General features: G+C 32.8%; 3 protein-coding genes and 1 long non-coding RNA gene across 7 annotated transcripts; all 4 read right to left on the reverse strand.

Annotated features, from left to right (window-relative positions):
* Positions 1-41: 41 nt before the first annotated feature.
* LOC145011987 (phenylalanyl-tRNA synthetase class IIc family protein) lies at positions 42-4028 on the reverse strand. The gene is made up of 10 exons (XM_078970749.1): positions 3690-4028; positions 3048-3238; positions 2562-2768; positions 2353-2470; positions 2105-2181; positions 1197-1376; positions 807-851; positions 621-725; positions 415-528; positions 42-264 (listed from the first exon to the last, which is right to left on the reverse strand). The coding sequence occupies exons 1-10, from the start codon at positions 3883-3885 to the stop codon at positions 214-216; spliced, it is 1284 nt and encodes a 427-aa protein (XP_078826875.1). The 5' UTR covers positions 3886-4028; the 3' UTR covers positions 42-213.
* A 3487-nt stretch (positions 4029-7515) lies between these two features.
* On the reverse strand, positions 7516-9964 carry LOC145010263 (uncharacterized). The gene is made up of 3 exons (XM_078968827.1): positions 8705-9964; positions 8523-8622; positions 7516-8291 (listed from the first exon to the last, which is right to left on the reverse strand). Exons 1-3 carry the CDS (start codon positions 9962-9964, stop codon positions 7516-7518), a joined length of 2136 nt encoding a protein of 711 aa, XP_078824953.1.
* A 2011-nt stretch (positions 9965-11975) lies between these two features.
* On the reverse strand, positions 11976-13747 carry LOC145012941 (thioredoxin O2, mitochondrial-like). 2 transcript variants are annotated; one of them, XM_078971737.1, is made up of 6 exons: positions 13458-13747; positions 12969-13037; positions 12818-12868; positions 12614-12693; positions 12474-12518; positions 11976-12287 (listed from the first exon to the last, which is right to left on the reverse strand). In XM_078971737.1, exons 1-6 carry the CDS (start codon positions 13690-13692, stop codon positions 12189-12191), a joined length of 579 nt encoding a protein of 192 aa, XP_078827863.1. In that variant the 5' UTR covers positions 13693-13747; the 3' UTR covers positions 11976-12188. The 2 variants fall into 2 exon arrangements, with proteins under 2 accessions (XP_078827863.1, XP_078827864.1); XM_078971738.1 differs by having other exon boundaries at positions 12969-13034; positions 13458-13745.
* Positions 13748-16397: 2650 nt separating this feature from the next.
* LOC145008187 (uncharacterized) lies at positions 16398-22801 on the reverse strand. Of its 3 annotated transcripts, XR_013663287.1 has the most exons (8): positions 20944-22801; positions 20762-20809; positions 20578-20629; positions 20456-20493; positions 19797-19911; positions 18004-18147; positions 17477-17613; positions 16400-16656 (listed from the first exon to the last, which is right to left on the reverse strand). It is a non-coding gene; the product is annotated as an uncharacterized LOC145008187 (long non-coding RNA). The 3 variants fall into 3 exon arrangements; XR_013663286.1 differs by having other exon boundaries at positions 16398-16656; positions 17477-17636; positions 20762-22801; XR_013663285.1 differs by having other exon boundaries at positions 16401-16656; positions 20762-22801.
* Positions 22802-23074: the final 273 nt, after the last annotated feature.

Raw genomic sequence — 23074 nt, forward strand, 5'->3', positions numbered from 1 at the left:
TAAAAATAAGTGTATTGGATTATACATAAAGATCATTCAAATTGTTGTATGTAAGAAAAGTTGTAGTTTATTTTATTATCATATGATAAAAACAAAAAACTAGGGTTACATATGTTGAAATTAGAAGTAATAATGCAACATATGAATGTCTTCATTAATAAATAAAAACATAAATAGAAGGTATTCACAAAATTCCATTTGGCATATTGGAAATCATCTTAGAACGATGTTCATCTGGCTTTGGACTTGATCTCGAACATTCCACTACATCAACATCCAAAAATAAAAGGCAAAATTATACTTCCAACTTTTTTTCTTATTTGGGTAGATTATTTTGCATAGTTTAATGATGTAATAGAAAAAAATAAAAATAAAAAATAAAGGTAGTATGCTATAATAAAGAAATTGATATACCTGTAACTCGTTTATTTCCTCATCTGTAAGAGAACGCTCCATGGAGCGATAAGTGATCCGATAGCAATGACTTGTCATTCCTTTCTTGTTGGTGAAATTGTCAATCAATTGCACCTAAATGAATGTTCAATAATTCCAACAAATATGGAAAATCATTTTAGATAAATAATTTTGCTTAAATAATTAAATAAATAAAAAACTTATACCTCCTCTGCGAGATCACCAGCAACACCTCGAACAATTTCACACAGATTGTTTTCAGTGAACGAATCGTTGATCCAGAAACTCATGTCTTTATAACAAGGTGGATACTGAAAATAATAATAATAATAAGTGTTAAAATGGAAGATTGTTGCATATATTGCTAAAAGAAAATTAAGTGAAGCAGAAACCTTTGAGAATGGCTTGAATTTTATCCCAAGTTGACCTTTTGTAAACTGCATTGGTAAAGGGGGGAGATCATGAAAATCCCATTAGGTTCTTCTATGTATATTACTATATAATCATGAAAGGTAAATAACTAAATATAAAGGATATTTTCCATTTTTTATTCTTCAAAAGTTGAGGTGTTTGGTTCTTGGAATGTTTTTAGAAGGAATGGAATCCCAACATAATTGAATTGAATTCCGTCCTTTTCGTAACCAAACAATCAACGGAATGGAATCCCGTATTGTATTCCAATTCCATCCCACGAACCAAACACGCCTTGACAATCCATCCATCTAAAAAACAACAAAAAGACAAAATTAGATGATTCAAGAAGTAGTAAAATTTAAAATTACTTGAGATGTGAATCGCTTATCGGTTGACCAAAAGAGTCTAATATCTGGAATGTCAAATAAGACCATGGCTAATCTTTCCAATCCAAGCCCAAATGCCCAAGCCACATTATCACTTTTCCCACCTCTTTTCAATATTTCTTGCTCCATTACCCCACATCCAAGAACCTCCAACCACTTCTCCTATAAATTATCATTCAATCATTAATAAATGAGTAAATTACACGAATGGTCCCTATGGTTTAGGGTAATTTGCATGTCTGGTCCCTAACTTATTTTTTTAACTCGGAAGGTCCCTACTATTTGTTTTTAATACGCGCTTGGTCCCGTTCTTACCTAAAAAGACTATTTTGCCCTTGATTTTTTAATTTATTTAAATAAACACGCCCCCAACCCCACCCCCTCACCTTACCTTACCTACCCCACCATTTTTCCCTATTTAAATACTCCCTCCGTCCCAAAATTATAATCCATCTTTCCTTTTTGGTTTGTCCCAAAATAATAGTCCACTTCTATAAATAAATAACATTTTTACCAAAATACCCCCTTATTATTACTTAACCAACTAAGCATTTAATGGAACATTAAATGCAAAGTAAGGACAAAACTGTCATTTTATTATATAAAGTTAGTGACAATTAATGCTTTTCTTAATCTGTGTGTTTTTTGTCTGTGACAATAATATGGACAATAATATTGGGACGGAGGGAGTTATAATCTTTTAGGTAAGACAGGGACCAAATGCGTAACAAAAACAAACAATAAGGACCAAGCGCATAACAAAAACAAATAGTAGGAACCTTCCGAGTTAAAAAAATAAGTTAGGGACCAAACGCGCAAATTAACTAAAACCATAGGGACCATTCGTGTAATTTACTCTTAATAAATTTGTTTTAAAAAAAATGGCATACCTGGAAATATATCTCGAGTTCAAAAGATGGATTCGTAAATGGAAAATAAGAGTCAACCCATCGCATTTCAACAGCACCTGAATATTTAAACGGACTTCAATTCCAAAAACCATATTTCATTTTTTACTAAAAAGCATACTACATTCACCTCATGAGTAGATGTTCACTCTTTTAGTTACTTTTATATCATTTTACAAAAGAATATAATATATTTATATTTCATTTGGATTATGAATTTAACTTGTTACCAAAAAGGTGGCGTGCTAAACCCTCGAGGCATGCTTTTAGATCATGTGCAGCATATAAAGTAGCATCCATTCCAGAATCATTCCAATCATTTGGACTAAAGACTCTAACTCCTTCCATCTACACATTCTCATATACATATACAGAATCACTACCCAAAGTAACACCCTGTTTACTAATTATATAGTTGCTTTATAGAAAAATGAGATACCTGATGGAATACAGGGTAATGAGTTGAATCAATGGAGTCTCTACGATAAACATCACCAGTAACAAGAAAATTTGCATACCCTTTTCTCAGTAAATCAGCCTGATGTGCACTTGTGTGACACCTCAGCACTGTTTCTGTATCAATGTAATATGTATCATTGTAACTCCTACTAACATGATCAGAAGGCACCAACACATCATCAAAGTTCTGCATTAATAAAGATTTCATCAATGATATTCCATTATGTTAAAAAGTATGCAGAAATTTATGGGAAAATAGGTGTTGATATGATTAAAAATATGGGATAAATGCAAGAGCTAGCAATGTACTTGTAGTTAAAGTTCTAAATAGGCATTCATAGCATAGTCATGAGTATTTTGTAACAAAATAAAGAGTCAGAACTATAAATAGGAACGTAGATGAACTTTCTTGACACAAAGACAATCAAAATAATTAAAACTGGAGATGCACATAAAAAGTTGTTACCTCTTTTGTAGTAACAATGGGGCAGAGATCATCAAACTTATGAAACTGATTGTTATAGTTGGTGTCAAAATACTCGTATATTGCATTCTTTAAGATTCCAAGAGGATGATGATCTCTTCTATGAAGTTGCAATCCAAGTTTAGTGAATATCAAATCAGGGACATTATTTGTTGGTTCATCTTTAACCACATCTGTATCACACAGTGAAAAGCATAAATAGATTTATAACTCCAAAGCTATGACTTGATAATATACCATTTAATCAGTGCTATATGAGAAAGAGGTGGAAGAAAAAAGAAATGAAGGTACATTTATAAAGTTATAAGTACGATTTTATGAGTAAAAAACACATCCAAGCACTATCAACATTGTATTTCAACCGATTATCAGACTATCAAACATCACTTGAAACTTTAAAACCTCAAATCCAAACACCTACTAAAACAAGAAATCTTCAGTTTTCCACAATCGAAACAATACAATCCGCCTGAATCAACGTGTATGTGAAATTTAACAAATCAAAACGAAAGCATTCATTGAGCTAAGATATGGTGAATTACACAGCACATGATATGCCCTAGAAAGCAGAAAAAAAATAAAGAGTACCAAAATATTGAATGAGGAGGGGTTAGATTAGAATACCTTCTTTCGAAATTTTAACTCCACCAAGTTCAAGGAGTGAAGAAGCTGCTGCTATTGTCTGTGAGGATTTGTATCGGCGAAGGAAAGGTGCGGGGACGGAGACGGAAAATAAGGTGTTGAAACCATTTTTGGTTGAATGAAGGAAGACAGAGGGTTTGGAGAAAAGGATGTGGTGAGCAAAGGTGAGAGCAGCCATGGTGCACACAGTGGATTGATTGTAATGGATTTGCGGATGCTGATTTAGTAGAGGCCTCGATGGCGTTTCCAGGGGTTCACCCACAGACACATCAAAAATGGTTTAGTTTACTGATCACCGATACGATTTTTTATTATTAAATGGATTAGTTTACACATTGTCAAAACCTTATATAAATAAGCGTTCGACAAAGTGATATTAAAAAAATAGTGTTTAAAAATATCCATATCCAAAATCCGATTGAAATTATCCTAAAATTCGAATATTCGAATTTTTGGATTCAAATTTGGAGAGCATTTTCTAATATTTCAGATATTTCAGGTATCGAAAACCCAAAAATTAAATTATTAATTTAGTATATTTATGTTTGTTTAAGAGGATTAGGGTTTCGTATCAATTTTATAGCAGCAAAAACATATTTTCTCATGAACACTATCTTCACTTTTGACATTTTATGATTTTCGTTTAAGCTGCAAGATATGGGTTCGCTGAGGATTGGATGTTATAATATCAAACATTGGCATCTCACATTCCAACATGTTATAACATAAAGTGGGGGCGATGTTCACATGTTATAATATGGTGTTAAGAAAATGTTATAACATGAAGTGGGGACGATGTTTGCATGTTATAATATGGTGTTATGAGAGAGAGAGAGAGAGAGAGAGAGAGAGAGAGAGATTATGTACAACCAATAATGGTAGCCGTTTCAATATATTATGACACCAACATACCTTAATATAACATGAAACTCAGGTTATGTTCATTTGTTCTTAACGGCGTTAAGGCATGCCACATAGGACTTCCGGCACCTTTTAACGGCTCATACCCACTAGTCTTAGGATCTGTAAGTTTTTTAGTTCAATATTAATTTAGAGTAATCTAGATTTTCGTTTACATAGGCTACAAATTCATGGGAGTTGACAGTGGTGGTTTTTATGTTCAATCTTTATATTAATTTACATTTTGCTTGATGGTGGTAGCTAGGTGGATTTTAGTATCGGTAAGAGTAAATGCTATTCATCAAGAATGTTGTTTCCTAATAACTATTTTTTATGTTTTATATGATGCATTGAAATATTTGTTCTCCGTTTCTATACAGCTTCATTTTAAATTTATTCCAGATTTATAAATAATTTTAAGTAGATCTAAACAAAGAAGATAAATTTTTGGATATCTAATTTGATATTTAAATCCGTATCCGAAATTTCAGATATTCGGTTTTGAACAACCCTATCATAAATAACTTATTAGAGGTGTGGAACATCTATAACCCACTTTTAAAAAATATTTATTCAATGCATTGTCACACCAGCATTCCATTAATATATATATATATATATATATATATATATATATATATATATATATATATATATATATATATATATATATATATATATATATATATTAAGGTTATCTCTAATGAATTGAACTCTTAAGAGTTCAATGCATTGTCACATCGACATTCAACCAACTACACTATTTTACTCATTAAACTTTACATTCCATTAAACTCAATTAAAGTTTAAAGGATCACCTCATCACCACCTTATTATATCTTTTAATGCATATTGTGACTTGAGTGTGGGGATTGTTATATTTTGATATTGTCAAATGTTGTTCTATGACCACACAGTTATAAATGTCATTATCAAGTGAGGTATGAACTATGCAAGAGACGTATGTAGTTAATATGAGATTTGTTCCTCTTATGTATTGAGAGTTAGACATTTAACACGTGTTACCAAAAGTTAAACACCAAATGAAATTGTTTGTGATCCAAATCTCATGTTCAACATGATGTCTATAACAAAAAGGATAACTGATAAACGTACCTTATACATCAATTGTAACTTTGAGGTTTTGGGAATTAGATATTAATAAAGGGCATTTCCGTCGTAGGTTATTGGGGGTAGTAAAATGTTGATAGACGTTCACCACTATCTATATCAATCTACGATAAGTCTTGTGCAAGTGAAGACTGAAATATCTATATTCTCAAGAATCATTTTAGAATGATATTTGCTAATAACATATGATCCTATATGATCACACCTTATAAATGGTTATCACTTATTGATTATTTATTAGAATTTGATTACTAATAAATATTATCAACGCTTGTATTTAATTAGGAAATTATTAGTTTTGAAAATAATATTTTCTAAGATAGAAAAACAACTAAAAACACATATGGTATGGTTTATATTTTGTGTACATCTTCAGAGACCCAGACACATTTCATGAATTAAAAAAAAAAACGGCCAGTGAGTGGTCTTAGGTCGTCGGTGGTTTTGATTCACGTTATTCGAAAATCAAACATATGGTTGCTTGTGAAATCGATGGAGGCAGATCCAAAGTTGATGAAATCGATTAAGCCCTAAAGATCATTGGTGGTTCTTGATGAAATCGATGGAGGAAATTGCCCGATCAGACCTTCTTATCCGCCACAAGATTTAGACTACCAGAAGAAATCAGAAAGACAAAATTGCAAAAATGGTCCCTGTGTTTGGCAAAATTATGCGACTTTGATCCAAAACGATACTATGATGCACCACTGGTCCAAAATTGGATTTTTCCATTGTTTTTGGTCCCTCCCACTAACTTCCGTCCATATGCTCCGTTACCTGCAATAAAGATGGGGGTATTTTCATCTTTCCACTTATAGGGACCTTTTTTGCAACCTTATTCAAAATAAAAGCAGAGCTACATCACTATTCCATCTTCAACTTCACGAGCTTCATACTCTTCCTACTCTATGTTCACAATTTCTTAGAGATCAAAAATTAAAATGGTGATGTGTTTTTGTGGTAGGGACGCGGTGGTTCGCACCTCCTGGACATCAGCAAACCCTGGTTGGAGGTTTCTTTCCTTCCCTCAAAAGGTAAGTGTTCGATTTTGCTATTTTACCCTCATTTTGGAAAATCTCCCTCATGTTTAGGGTTTTGTTTTTTTACGTGAAGGGTTCCAGATGCAGATTCTTAGGATGGATTGATCCTCTAATATGTGCAAGATTTATGCTGATAATACTCGGATTATTGGGGAATATCAACAATGCAAACTATGAAGTGGCAAGATTGAAGATGTGTTTGTTTGCAAGTTGGTTACTATTGTGGTGGCTTGGGTGCTTTTCATTTAGTAATAAGGAATTAGGGACCCCTGTAGTTGCATGTAATTTTGGGTGTTTTTTTGTCTTATGAAATTGTAACAATGGATTGTGGTAGTTTTTGGTATTAGATAATGTAATATCAGTTTAGGGTTATTTCGGACAACTTCATAAATTTGTACCCTTTTCAAGGATGTAATGACAATGTATTGCAGTTATCACCTAATGTTAATGTTTATTTGTTGTTTCAGAAAAATTTTGTTATAACCATAAATGTGTTCCATAAACATGACAACAAAGTTGGTATAAACCATAAACATCATTCTTCAACAATGACAAAAGGTTGACATTAGTTTCATGACCAAAAGGGCTAAAAGACCAAAATAAAACCATTACAACAAACTAGGTTTAAACCATTACATCCAAATGCACAAAAGTTGTGCTAAACCAAAAGATAAGTTTTTAAACAAAATACACTAATTCCTGCATTGACTGCTACCTCCATTCCCTCCTTGACTGCATCATGCATTCCCTCCTTGACTGCTTCCTGCATTTTCTCCTTCATTGCTTCCTGCATTCCCACCTTGACCCTTGCATGTCCTTGAGTTATGACCCCTATTGTTGCATTTCCCACACCTGACACTAACAAACTTTCTGGTAAGTTTTTCAGGTTCACCTGCACCATGATTTTGCATCTGTTTATCATATTTTTCATATGCACTTCTCTTTCTGGTCTTAGGTCTCCCAGGTTGATTGTGATGTGGTGGTGGTGTTAATTGAAATGGACAGGTACTTTTTGGCCACATGGCTCTACCCTTTATAGGGTCCACAGTGTAAGAGTAAGTTGCATTCCATGTTTGAAGCCAATACACTTTGTTGACATAAGTGTAAAGCTCCCCAACTTTGTCGCCACTATCAGCCATTTCATGTATTGTAGCTATGGCATGTCTGCATGGAATCCCATTCAATTCCCACCTTCTACATGTACATGACATATTTGTCATGTCAACCACATGCTGGTCATGCCAAGGACCATAAACTTCATACTTTGCAGTCCCATTCCATCTAGCTCTATATTGGACTAAAGCTTCCCTATTTCTCTCAAGTAACTGTGATGCTGTTGGAGTGAGTGGACCTAGAGCTTTGGACATCACTTTCTTCACATTGCAGATCCTCTTCATAAGGTACTGCCTAATGTACTCAAGACAACTTATGATGGGCTTATTCCTACCATGAATAAGCTTACTGTTGAAAACCTCATACAAATTGTTGAGCAATATATCTGATCCTGCTCTGCCTGTATTAAACAAGAAAATTATATGAACTAAATCATATACAATGAGCACTCGTAAAGATTCACCTAAGTTAGGGAATATAACCTAAAAAGTAGCTTCTGGCCCAATGGTGAGGGGGGATTTTCTTCAACCACTCAAAAGCATCCTTATCAAACTTGTTAAGTTCATTCATGTAGTGTTCAAATTCGGGTACTATGGTTGCTATTGCACACTGCCATAAGTGATCTTTATACTCTTTTGTTTTCCATTTTTCCTCATGTTCTCATAAATATGTCTTAGATAGAATCGATGCTCAGCCCGTGGGTATAGTTGTGTAATAGCAGGTAAGAGTCCCTATAAAGGATTATCCCACATAATCATTGCAACAATCATATACAAATAAACTATTAGTAATACAAAAAGAAGAAAATAGTACCTTTTGTCTATCACTCATGAAAGTAAAGTTAGAATTTAAGTACAACTCTAAGTCATCTCCCAAGCATTCTAGAAACCATTTCCAGCTACTCATATTTTCAGTCTCAACAATGGCATATGCAAGTGGGTATATGCAGTTGTTTGAATCCAATCCAACTATTGTGAGTACTTGGCCTGGAAATGGTCCTTTCATAAAAGCACCATCTAGTCCCAGAATATCTCTTAAGCCTGCTTTAAACCCTTTCTTTAATGCCCCTAAGCAAATATACACCCTTTTAAACTGCCTTGTTTCTCTAGCACTGTTAGGCTCATTAACAACCTCAAGCTTCACAGTTGTACCTACATTAGTTGCTTGTAGTTCCATAAGATAATCTCTTAACACCTCGTATTGATTTGTGTAGTCACCACTCACTTGCTTTGTAGCTGCTGCTTTTGCCCTCTGTACTTTGTGTATGGACACACCAACTTGAAGCCTCTTCTGAACTTGGTCTTGAATGCTTCGAAGGGGTAATGTAGGGTTAGACTCGACCATATCTAAGATTTCTGCAGATATATACTTCGCAGTGCAAGCCCTAAGTTTTCTAGTTTGAACACAAGTATGTTTGTCCAGTAAAGTTTTCGCATACCAATAATCACTATCTTTTGACCGTGAAGTCTGCATTGACCAAGAACAATTTAATTTATTGCCCTTACCTACCCCACTTGCATTTACATTAGGTACATTACCTTTACACACAACCCTAAGCCTTGTTTTGTCGTTTTTCTTGAAGCCAAGATTCCTTCTAGTCTTAATGGCAAGTTTGTTGACTTTGTCCTTAATTTCCTTTTTACTTTTATACTTTTGACCCACTTGAAAAGTTACTGCATGGACTTCACCAAGAGAGCATTTCTTCTCCTTCACCATCTGTTTTAATATTGCTTTCCTTCTTTCATCGTCACTATCTTCACCTAATGAGTCACATTCATCATTATCAATTACTTCAACATCTTCAACATCTTCTGTATCAACAACTTCATTTTCAGTCTCAACACCTTTTCCTCTGTCAACATATTCAACATCTAGATCAACATTCATATAGAAATCACTCATGTCCACCTCAATATCACTTACATAGTTTTCTTCATCTTCAAGAAAGTCGATGTCTTCCTCACTCCCTTCACTACCCCCTTCACTACTTCCTTCACCAAGTCCTTCACAAACTCCCTCACTTTCAAATTGAACTTCACCTAGTCCTGTGCCAAGTTCTGCACCAACTCCCATACTGTGATCATTACCATCATTAAAAGTATATTGGTCAAAGAAAGGATCAAAGTCTTCAAATTGAAATGGTTGTCATCAAAGGTATCAAACTCTCTTGTATTTACTTCTTGGTCACAAAGATTTGCACCCTGATCATGAACTTCTGTATCTTGATCACCAACAGGTGCACCTTAATCACTAATATTTGCACCATCATTACCAATTTCAACATGTGCATCTTGATCACCAACAGCTGCACCTTGCTCACTAATATTTGCACCTTCATTACCAATTTCAATATGTGCATCTTGATCACCAACAATTGCAATGTGTTCCAAGTTGAAACACAATTTCTTACTACATGATTGACTCCCTTCAACTAACCTCAATCTCCTATTTGAATTGTATTCGGGTGTCTCATATCTTACTAAACACAATTCAAGATTTGGGACATCTTGATCACCAACAGTTGCAGTGGGCACATCATCTGCTATTTCCTCAATTATGACCCTAGGTTTAACTCTTGGAGACATAAAGTATGTAAGTAACTTAGTTTCATTATGTTCAGTGTATACCTTGATGATCTTATGATGTTCAATGTACTGTGCAAGACTAAGTACATCAATATCATTCCCTAGAGCTCTAAGACCAAACTCCAAATCTCCAGTTGGCAATTGATAGTGGTAGTAAATGACTGGTGGTACCTCATAACCAAGCTTTAGCATCACCTCGTCCAACTCATGCACAGAGAACTCATCCATGTCTACCAAATCAACGTGGTCTAATTTTCCTTTAATGTAGCTTATCCCTGAGAATTTTGTGAACCTCCCTCCATGATGGAGCTCAATAGTGAAAATCGTGGGATATCCTTCTGTAAAAATCATGAACCAAACCAAAAAAACATTACTTTATATGGATTGTAAAAGATTTTTTTGTTTCAAACAAATATGTAAGAAACAGAGTACGATACCGTAAATTCGGATTGCATCAAAATACTGATTTCTTGGCCTGATTTCCCACATTTGGAGCATACTCGTGGATTCAAACTTACGATTGCGGTTGATGATCAAATGTAAGATTTCAATGAACGATTAGGGTTTTCGATCAACAAAGTAGGTTTAGTGGGTAGAGTGAAGGGTCGTTAACTGTGTATATCATTCAATAAGGCGGTAATTGATGATATGGAGGTGGAAAGACGACAATACCCTCGTCTTTATTGCAGGTAACGGAGCATATGGACAGAAGTTAGTGGGAGGGACCAAAAACAATGGAAAAATCCAATTTTGGACCAGTGGTGCATCAAAGTAAACCTCAAAATCAATTCCTTCATGTTGTATGTATTCGTTGGGCTAATTTTGAACCAAAAGAATGTGAGAGATAGAGAGAATGCGAGAGATAGAAAAGGAGAGTGTTTAGAGAAAGAGATAGATCACATTTTGAGAAAAGAGAAGGAATAGTATTTCTTTTAATTTTTATATTATTAAAAAACAAAATCAATAATAAAAGGTAAAAAGGAATATAATTAAGGGTATAACAGTCTTTTTAAATTGATCAGTGACCAAACGCATAATAAAAATATACAATAAGGACAATCCAAGTTAAAAATCTTTATAGGGACCAACTACGCAAATTACCCCAAACCATAGGGACTATTCATGTAATTTACCCAAAACTAAAAGTGATAAATTTGTAGTCTAAAATCACGTAAAAACTCTAAACTACAAACTGGGAAAAAACGTATATTAATCCGACTTCAAACAAATGAGATATGCATATCTTAAACTTTTTCATTAAAACCAGTTCCAATTCTTAAAGCGGTTTACCCGGACCTGAAAAACCCAAACCCGGATTACCCCGAACCGGTACGAAGCCATTATTTTAAACCTGGAACCCAGATCAGCTTTACATATTCCGGTTCTAACGGTTCGGTTCCAGTCCGATTCCGGTTTTGAATCTCCTCCCTATTTTTAACTACATAATTTTCATTTGTGTGACGCTCATACATTCATCTAGTTTATATAAACTCCACGCATTTACCAGATTCCATTTCTTTAAAAACACTTGATAAACCAAACACCCACAAAGGAGATACATCATATTCCAATCCTCTATATGTATTTTTCATAAACCCAAAACCCTTAATATATAGTCGGATCATACATATTGAATTCATAAATTAAGATAATACTAAAAATCTAAACATTTAACATGTATTCAATAAAAAGTGGCTACGGAGCATACAAGCTCACTTGTAGAGATCCTCCATGGTGGTTTTGAGGAGCTTCACATCGGCCCCAACAATTTCTGACACCTTCTTTCCTCCTTGAAAAAAGTGGAGAGTTGGCTGCACTTACAATATAAACACATGTCTATATGTGAGCATGTATAACATTTTCAGGGACCGAAATTGACAAATTTACGAGTACATGGGCCAGTTTTGATTGTATTCATTACTAGGGGATCAAATGTGTGAAATTGAAAACTTTAGTTAAAAATGACACATGTTAAATGGGAAGCATAAGTAGTTTACCACAGCAGAAATATTTAGCTTTGCCAATGCATCACCCATACCTTCCTGCAATGAGAAGGGCATTAACGTCTTTTGCACAAACAAAAAACAAGTGGTATATGAAATGAAAGAAATGCTTAGAAGTATGAAGGTGTGCTTACTTGATCGATATCAATCTTATAAGTGGTGACATTAGTGTATTTCTCACTCAACTCCCCAATAAGAGGAGATACAAACCTACCTGTGAAACAAGAAATATATATACTTTAAATCAAGTGTAAAACAAAATGAAGTGAAGAGTACTTTTAAGAACTCAACCCTACATTAGAAAAAACAAAATATATATAGAAAAATAAAAGTCTTACATGGCCCACACCAGACAGCAGTGAAGTAAAAGACTGCTGGCAAGGATTCATCTGGTCACATTATAAAAATACATAAGTATATACACATTGTGCATATAACACATATAATCAGTATATGTATATGTAATTATGTATATGTATAGTTACTAACCTTGAATCTTGCGAAGTAAGGTGTTAAATTCAGCTTCTGACTCGACTGTTACCACTCTAGATCCACCTGCTATAATCATTCGTTTTAGTAAAAAAAAAGTGATTGTTACAACTATACAGGCACTATCAGCATAGTGGTATAGCAATTCAATATCACACAAAGACTTTATAACAGCTGCTTTAATATGGCTTGTTCTGGGATTATAACTATAAATATCACAATCAATTCCAAACAGCACATTCAAGCACCCTTAAAATGCCCACTCAAGAGAAGCTAGTGATTCAGATTATATAATGACCTTTCGGAACACTGGTTTAGATTCTTTTGTTAATGAGAATTGTCAAAATAGAACAAAAGAAATGCCGAATTACAAAACAGAGCATATGTCAAGACAGGAACCCTAATCCCAATTGATTAATCCCTAAAAACACCCGATGTACAAAAAATGGTGAGCTGTTAATAGATAAATCATAAAAGTAAAGATCATACCCGACGAGGGAGAGGAACAGTGATTCCGATTAGAAGGCTGCTGCCCCGATTGAAATTTGGAGATGGGAATTGACCATGATGGTTTCGTCACAGAAGAGAAGGAACACGAGTACGAGTATGGAATTGTTGCTGGATTTGAAGAGGAAACTGATGCAATTTCACCAATGGAAGAGCAGATAGAGCCGCAATAAACTCCATTACGTACCATACGACGGATAGCGAAGATTCCCCTCATTTTGCTAAGGAGGGCGAAGCTGATTCTGATGGTAGAATACTACCAGGTTTGGGGACGGGGTTTAGCGTGAAAGGATATTTACATTTAGGCCCTTACACTTTTTTTCTAGAGCTCATCTTAGTCCTTATACTCAGAGGTCACCGCCAAAACCTTCTCCTATGTAAATATTGGTGACTCGGTGTAATGAATAGTAAATTTGTCTAAGAACGGGATTTGTTTTTTATCGAGTCGTATCCGTTCATATTTATATTTTTATATAGGTTGTGTTTGACGTGCTACAGCTAGTTGATAAACTAGATTATTTTTCGAGTTTTTTTATGTTGTCGTGTTTGGTAAGCCAAAAAGTAGCTTATAAGCTAACTTTTTGAAAAAGTACTTAGACTAGCTTTTTAGAATCTCTTTTAAAAATTTCCAAATACACCTATTAATTAATTATAGAAATACATACTCTCACATGTCCTTTTATGTAATTTTATATATTTCAGCTAGTTTTACCAAAAGCAAATGTCATATTAGCCCATCAAACTTTTTGTGTTTCTTTTAAAAGGTCACTAAACTATTTTTTTGCACATTAAGGGAATAAACTCTCATTTTCATGTTTTAAAATACCATTTTGTTACCTACAACCGGATTCAAAGGTAATATACATGTACGGCTCTCACCTCAAACTCATTTCTCCTTGCCACTACACCTCGCACCAGTCTCGCTCACTCAAAAGCCCTAGGAGATTAATCGTATATGCAAAGAAATCCAATGTATCTTCTGCCAGAGAAGGTGAAACCGAGAATCGATTTCAACTTCGGGAAGGTTTCTAATATGAAATCGTTGATTCCAGTTGTAAGTAATCCATCATCTTCGGGTTCTTTGTTTGGTAGACGTAAGGATCCAAATACGGTGTTTGTTGTCGAAGTTACTGGACAGGTTGGAATTAGCATTGCTCGGACTCTGCTCCGGAGCCACCATCTGATGAAGATGAAAACCCCAAACTATCAAAATCGAAAAAATGGAGAAGTAATCGAATCTGATGTTGAACAGCACCTGGAGCATTCGGCGATTAACCCCGAGTCCCAGCCTATCACCATTCTTCTCATTACCCACCACAACACCCCCAATTACGCCCAAATCAAACTCCATTTCGTTTCATGGCATCCACATTTTGGTTCATATCCATATTTTGGTTCGTACTTCGTTTATTTGTATATGGATTTTGTTTAAATGCAGGTCGGTGAAAATTTTTGGTTTTATGCCTAGTTACTTGACTTATGAAGTGTTTGTATTGATGTGATTGTTATATGATTGATGATTTTTACAAGTACTTACTGCTTTCTTTTCTGAAAATGTGTATGGATAAGATTCTTGTAGGCGCTAATAGTGACAAGAACAGAATAGAGGTCTAGTAAGTTGAAGGTGGATTGGAATTGGAGGGCAGATGGAGTTGGGATCTTCGAATTTCAGAGACTTAGCATTGAAACCTCTTATAAGGGGTTAAAGGACCATTTCAACCGGTCACATTCAACTTCATTCCCTTAATGTGCAACAAAATATAGTTTATTGACCTTTTAAAAGAAACACGAAAAATTTGATGGGCTAATATAACATTTGCCTTTTTACCAAACGTCATTTTTTATCAGCTAAACATTTCATCTATCAGCTATTTTTTTATTTAACAATTAGCTTTTCAGCTAGTACGCGAAACATAGCCTTAGAAGTTTGTGACTCCTTTAAGATGTCTCTTAAAAGTTTATGATTCAGGATTAGACTAGGATTAAGTCTAATGACAAGGTCTAATTCATTCAGATTCATATTATTTGATATCATATTTAGAAGTTCCTGACTCTTTTAAATTTTATCTTATTCAGTCAAATTTAACTCAATCAACAAATATCAAACAACTTATAGCTTTATATTAGTATCACTATATTTTCATTAAATTTTTAAATTTTTATTATAACCCTTTTTATTATGAGTTTTGATATATATATATATATATATATATATATATATATATATATATATATATATATATACATACTAGGAAACTTATTGGGGACGTGATAATCATGGTCCTAAAGAATTGATCAGTAAGCTAAATTTTAATGATTCTAGGGAAAACACGATTTATACCAATAACATAACATTTGATTGGAATTTTTTTCTTATGCCGCCATGAAGTTCCCTGCCTGCATGAAGATGCCATGAAGAAAGGAACAACATTTTTCAAATAGTATCTCCATTGATTTCCATTAAAAAAACATAAGGAAAAGCTCAAGAACCAGCTCATCGGCTCATTTGGTCATCTTCTTGCCTGATCTCATACTACTACTCATAATGATGAGATTTGGTGTAATTCCTATTAAAATTGATTTCATATAGAACACATTTTGATACAAGTTTTTTGTCAATCTCAACCATTTGCATTTGCCATCCGAGTTGTGGAATATCCCCAAATTCAAAGGATTAATTTTATAATAATCGGATCTAAAGAGCTTACAACAAGACATGAAATAATAGAAATTTATACCTGTTACATGGTATTTTCATAATTTTTATTACTTTATTATAAACAGAAAAGTATGGTTAGTTGGTAGCTTTTGATTTTCTACAATTGCATGGTACTTGTACATTCTTATAATATATATGATTTTTTTGTAGATTATCATGAAGATAAATAAGTATTTTTTGTTTTTATGTCATCTTTGTTTGTAACACGTTACGACAATCTTTAAAAAAATGATAAACCTCATGTAACCTTTGGTCCATTATCTAGTTTCATTTAAATGCTTACATTATGATAAAAAAAATTCACAAAGATAATATACCATAATGTTGAATGAAACAAATAGAAGATTGCAAACCTGGTCATATTTGAGGTTAAACTTCAAAAACTCTTCACTACAACTTCCCACCATATATGTCAAGTGCTTGAGGCTTACGTTCATGACTTGACTTGTTAAAAGAAAAATCCTACATGAATGAAAGATAAATTAATAAATAAAGAATGAAATCAAATACCTATTTAACATATATATATATATATATATATATATATATATATATATATATATATATATATATATATATATATATATATATATATATATATATATAGATAAAACTCACTTCGGTTAATCGTTTGACAAAGGTGCAGTAGGATTATTGGAATTGTTAACATGATTCATATCCACATCCCTTGTTGAGGGTTATATGGTTTTGTTGGCAAGGTGAAAATACAGACAATTAATGTAAACATGACCATTGGATTGAAACTGTCATCAAAATTATTGAATTTCTATCCATGAACTTTGATCTAGGATTCAATCATCTAGGTTGTGTTATGTTCTATCTTACAGGTAATACAAAATATGATGATAATTTGTAATGGTAGTTATTTTACTATGGACAAAATAAATAATAATATTATCCTTTTATCATTTTTTTTTTATTTAACAACTTAACTACTTTTAAGTTATAGCCAATAATTCTAAAATTTTGAAAATTTAGGATTAAAAAAAATCATATTTAGATTATCAATAACCATTTGTTACAAGAAAACCGAAACATACCTAACTATCCGTAGGCCTACCTTTAAAGGAATTTCAGTTATCTTGCATTCTTAAGTGACACTAATCACACATCCAAACAAAGTATCAAATAAATACCTTTTCGATAATGTCAACAAATACTAATAAGCGTATATCGTAATTAAAAAAAAAAAAGTTCTTCAAGTTTTAGTAAGTTTTTTTATTGTGAAAATAAAGCAAAAAGGAGGCCGAAAGAAACTTACACTCGCCATCACAATCGGTGTATATGACAGTCTTCGTTTTAGCCTTTGATTCCTTTCGTATTTTTGAACAGGAAATTTGATATATATTTCTTGACAAAATTACCACCAACTTTTGAACAAACCAAGCCCAGGAAGCTCTGCAAAATATAAACACATGGGGCTGTAACCGGTTGTTACTTGACTATAGCTGATGGAAGATAAGGGGTTAAATGAGCAAATAGTACATAAACGATGAATAGCTATTTCTAGGAGGTTAAAGTTTGTGTTTCGCCAAACCAGTAATATCACTGTAAAAAAAGTAAATCAGTTCACTAAGAACATTGCTAAACTCAAAAATCAGTTTGCCTTTGAATGTATACATCTAAAATGAGATGCAAAGGTTCAACTATTGTGTCATGTATGAAGCATCCTCCGACTACAAACACAAGATTATGGATAAGACTTTCAGCAAAACAATCAAGACTTGCAAGAAAAGGAAGAAAGAGGAACGTGAAGAGGCCAAGAAGGGAATTGTTTTAAATGTTTACTTGGTTGTCTAGTTTTGCATCCATCTCTATAATCATGCTTGCATGCATCTTGATAGACATTGCCTTTGAAATCTCCTAATGTGCTAAACTCATGCATAGGCTCATATATTGAGCATTCTTGCTTCTACACATTCAAAATATACTCTGCCACAAAACAAAAATCAACTTTCAATTACATCATCTGCAATATTTTACCCAAAATATTCACAACAAATTAAACAATTTTAGCAATACAAACAGGGTAAATGGCACAAAAAACACTCTTTTTACACAGAAATTCAATTTTGACACCGTGTTTTTTTTTTTTTTTTTTTGTCAATTTTGACACTGTGTTTTCCAATTTGTTACAATTCTGACCACTTGACCGGTTAACCAGGTTACATGCTGACGTGGCATGATGACATGTCAGTTTTGATGACGTGGCATGCTGACGTGTCAAAATTGAATTTTTTTCTCACAAAAAACACTAAGTTTTCATTTTTTTTTTTCGATTTTGACACTAAGTTTAATTTTTTTTTTTTTCAAATTTGATACTATGTTTTTTAGTTCCAAATCGAACATCATTTTTTCCAATTTTGTTCAATGTTGATAATTTTCTATTTGAAACCATATAAATATTTTTTTAATACATTTAAACCGTATAAATATGTTTTTTTTTTCATTTAAAAACTATAGTTTTGTATAAATACATTTTTTTTACACTCAAACCATATTTTTATATATAAATATGTATTAGTTATATAAAAATTGTATTTTATATTAAATATGCAACTTTAAAATGTGTTTGGAGGTTTGAAGGCATGTAGTCAATCAAAACTCATCAAATTTTTACATCTTATTAGAAGCTTATGGTTAGTGTAATTCTCATGATATAACTAATGCTTTGAATGTAAGAAAAAAAACACACTGTATTTAAATAAAAATGTGGTTTTTAAACGAAAAAATATGTTTATACGGTTTAAAATGTAATAAAAAAATATATTTATACGGTTTCAAATAGAAAATAGACAAAATTGAAGAAAATTTGATAAAAGATGTTCGATTCGAACAAAAAAAAAACATAGTGTCAAAATTGAAATAAAAAGTTAAACTTAGTGTCAAAATCGAAAAAAAGTGAAAACTTAGTGTTTTTTATGGAAAAAAAATCAATTTTGACACGTCAGCATATCATGTCAGCATGTAACCTGGTTAACCGGTCAAGTGGTCAGAATTATAACAAATTGAAAAACACAGTGTCAAAATTGACACAAAAAAAAACACGGTGTCAAAATCGAAATTCTGTGTAAAAAGAATGTTTTTTGTGTCATTTACCCATACAAATATCAAGTGTTGCAATATTTAATATTTAAAACAAGGGTTAAAAATGAAATTGGCCAACCAACTACATGTAATTTTATCAGAATCGTCATTTCACTTTATTTTCTACACATATAGTTCCCTAAACAAATAGACATTTGTCCTCTTACTCCTCTTTATAAAAAATTGCAATTTTTTTTTCATACTTAGTTGACCTTAGATGAATTTGGTGATCTGTTATCATAGCATGTTGTTTTATTTTATTTGTACCCTTTTCATCTGCATAATTAGACATGGTGTGCAAAAGACAATAATACCCTCATGAATGAGTAAACTGTAAAGCTTAAACTTTGATATAAGCCTTCACGCGGTGCTTTAACCGGACATCTAAGGAAAATTATACTTAAAAATATTTGAAATGACAAGAACTTTGGAGAGATATAAGGAAAAATAAATAAGGACAAATATGTAAATATGTGGGAGATGGAAAAACTTACTCTGGATCAAGATGCCTTGTTGTGGTAAGAACATCTGTCGAGATGTAAATAGTTTAATCAAACTCGTTTTAGCGTCCAACTTCTCGCTAAGATGGATGTTAGGAGACTTCACGTTCTGTGGATTATAGTTGTGCATTTATTTACACCATATACATCAAAAATAAATCAGAAGGGCTAAATGCATGAAATAGATAAATACATTTGTTTATTGGTTTATTATAGTGTCTTATTTTTGTTTCTTTCAGTTACAACATTGCACTTGAATTTATTTCCTTAGTCATTGTACTTTGAGAAATCTACCAATTATAGCATCGTTCTTTCAAAATTTTACTTATTAGGACATTGTATTTTGAAACTTTTACTTAATTGTTGGTTATGGTACTATACCTGAATTAAGGTAATTAGTTTACATATAATTTTACTTATTAGGACACATTTTTCTTCTTATTTTAGCAGAGTCACAAAGGTTTTGGCTATCCACAGTTCCTCATCCCCTACCATTGCCAAATAAGCTATCTTAGTATCATTTCAGCAGATGAAGAAAAGGTACCCTTCACCAATGACATATAAGTGTGTTTTCATCATTTGAAAGCTAAAAATAAATAAATAAATAAAAATTAAGGGCATTAAGATTTGGCACCGCCAACAACCATATATACCTGTAATCATGAGTGAGTTCAGAACTGAACGCTCCCAACTTCAATTGCAGTTCAAATAAAACCTTTTCAATGGTAGATTAAAATTAACATAAAACAAAATGAATTAAACTGAGAGGCTCCACCTTCAAGCAACAACTTTAGTATTTCAACATGGCATTCCCTAGTTATTCCCATCTGCAATTAAAAAAATGTAAAGATCATCTTAAAGAGTTAATCATTTTTTAACCACAAACATAACAATACAAACGTCAAAATTCATATTGCTTCAGGTTGGGTTCTTTTTTACTTGAAAGAGCACACATTTACCATTATCTTAAGCCACATAAGAAGTTAATGAAATCGTCAGATTCAGACCTAAGAAGTAACAACATTAGATACAACAACAGAGAAGGGGTCAGTTGTTTCTGAATAAGGTACTAAATGTAATGTACAATGGGTTTATTCGGCAATGAAAAATGTTATTTCCCGTTTTCTCTAGCCATCTATACCTTCCGCAAATCCCCAACAAGTATCTCTGTAATACCTTCCTTTTGTAGTTATCCAATAAAAGACCAAACTGTCATTCTTTTTTTTTTGTTGTCTGACAATAAAAAAGCCCACCATAATACATCTTTTGGCAAAGCTTCATTTTCAAAAAGTAACTTTATGAATATTTAGTCAAGCAACTTAAATGAATCGTGATTATAAGCTTGAAGATCATGATCTGAAATGTATAATCACCCAAAATATTGAAATTTAGAATAAATTTTCTTATTTTTAGAACACCTAAGCATAAATTGATAAAGAAATCGATTTAATTTTGTATTATTGGATGTTTTTTTTATTAATCTTTATATCCCAGAAAAAAATTACATATTGAGAGATATGTAGCAGCAAAACAATTCCAGTAGGAATATTTTGTGGGTTCTTCAGCTAAAAAATAAGAATTAAGATTTGATTCAAGCATTTCATCGAGCAGTTGGTGAACATGACGAAACTTGATTTTAAATTTCATTATCAAGTGCCTTGGTATAGCTATAAATCAAATGCAAATAAGGAAGTAAAACTCGTGAAGAAACAAATGAGCAGATGAGCTTCACTTGGTAAAATAAATTTGAAACGAAAAACATATAGTAAAAGAAAAAAAATTGATTTTCATCGGTTCATATTTATTTTATACCCATAGACCATAATCGGATCTCTGAAATATCTAACAAAATGATCCTCCCTTCATGTATTTGGTAGGAGTCTGAAAACTAATGAGTTATTTCAATATACTGATTCAAACAAGAAGTTCAGAGACTAAGGTCTTTAATCGTAATTCTCTTTTTTTAAACCTAAGCAACAACTTCATATCTGATTAAAAATCCAAATTACACCACGAAACCAACAAAGAGTTTATTTTAGTAGACGAATACGGATTAACAAAATCCAATAGAAAGAGAACAAGGAGACAGAGCCTGTCATCGACGTGGTTTCCTCACTCCTACCCAAACCTCCAAATAAACCAATTGAAACAAAAGAGTACCTCAAATCTGAAGAAGGTTAAGCAGCAAATGAAGATTAAGAAAAATCATTGAGTTTAATTATGCTAACAAAGAAAACTGGTTATAGTTTGTCGACCATAATGATGCTTCCAAAGAAAACAGCTAAGGTTTGTCGACCATCGCCTTGCTTGGTTCAACGGAGGAAAAATTAGGGGATTTTTTTTTTTATAAACTGTTGAAGAACATACCGATAATGAAATCAAGAAACCGCAAAAGGCGTAAGATGCAAGCAGAAGGCGTAACATGATAAGCCGATGGTTACAATTAAAGCAACGGTAAGTCTCAAGCTGATGCTTATACAGGTATTCTAGAGCAGGAAAGAGCCTTGCTTGGTTCAACGGAGGAAAAATTAGGGGAATTTTTTTTATAAACTGTTGAAGAACATACCGATAATGAAATCAAGAAACTGCAAAAGGCGTAAGATGCAAGCAGAAGGCGTGACATGATAAGCCGATGGTTAGAATTAAAGCAGCGGTAAGTCTCAAGTTGATGCTTATACAGGTATTCTAGAGTGGGAAAGAGGATGATAGAAGATATCGACGTTAATATGAAGCTCTAATTCCGAGTTTGTGTAGAATATAGAGGATTAGAGATACACGTGGAGAGATGTCTGCAAGAGTGCCTCAGCCACCGAGCATGACAACGGTAAAGCTAGAAGCAGGTGGTGGCAAAGCTAGGAGCAAAACCAACCGTGAAGTCTCCTATGGCGGCGACAAAGTTCCAATTGGTCGCGGTGAACAGATAGCCAAGCTGCTGACTATAATATACGTTCAAATTTGCCGCCTACAACATTTTTATTGGAGGATGAAGTAGCTTATGGACGTGGACATAAACACAATTCTCTAACATATAGGTAATGATATATATATATATATATATATATATATATATATATATATATATATATATATATATATATATATATATATATATATATATATATATATATATATATATATATATATATATATATATATATATATACTAGCAGTGTACCCGCGCAAAACGGCGGGGCGTGTAAATTCTTTTGGTGATATGTTTTCTCTACAAAAATGTTATTTTACAAAAGAAAGTACATATCGAAGACAAAATA

This window comes from Lactuca saligna, chromosome 8 (genome assembly GCF_052625555.1).
Source record: "Lactuca saligna cultivar CGN05327 chromosome 8, ASM5262555v1, whole genome shotgun sequence".
In the NCBI taxonomy this organism is placed as follows: Eukaryota; Viridiplantae; Streptophyta; class Magnoliopsida; order Asterales; family Asteraceae; genus Lactuca; species Lactuca saligna.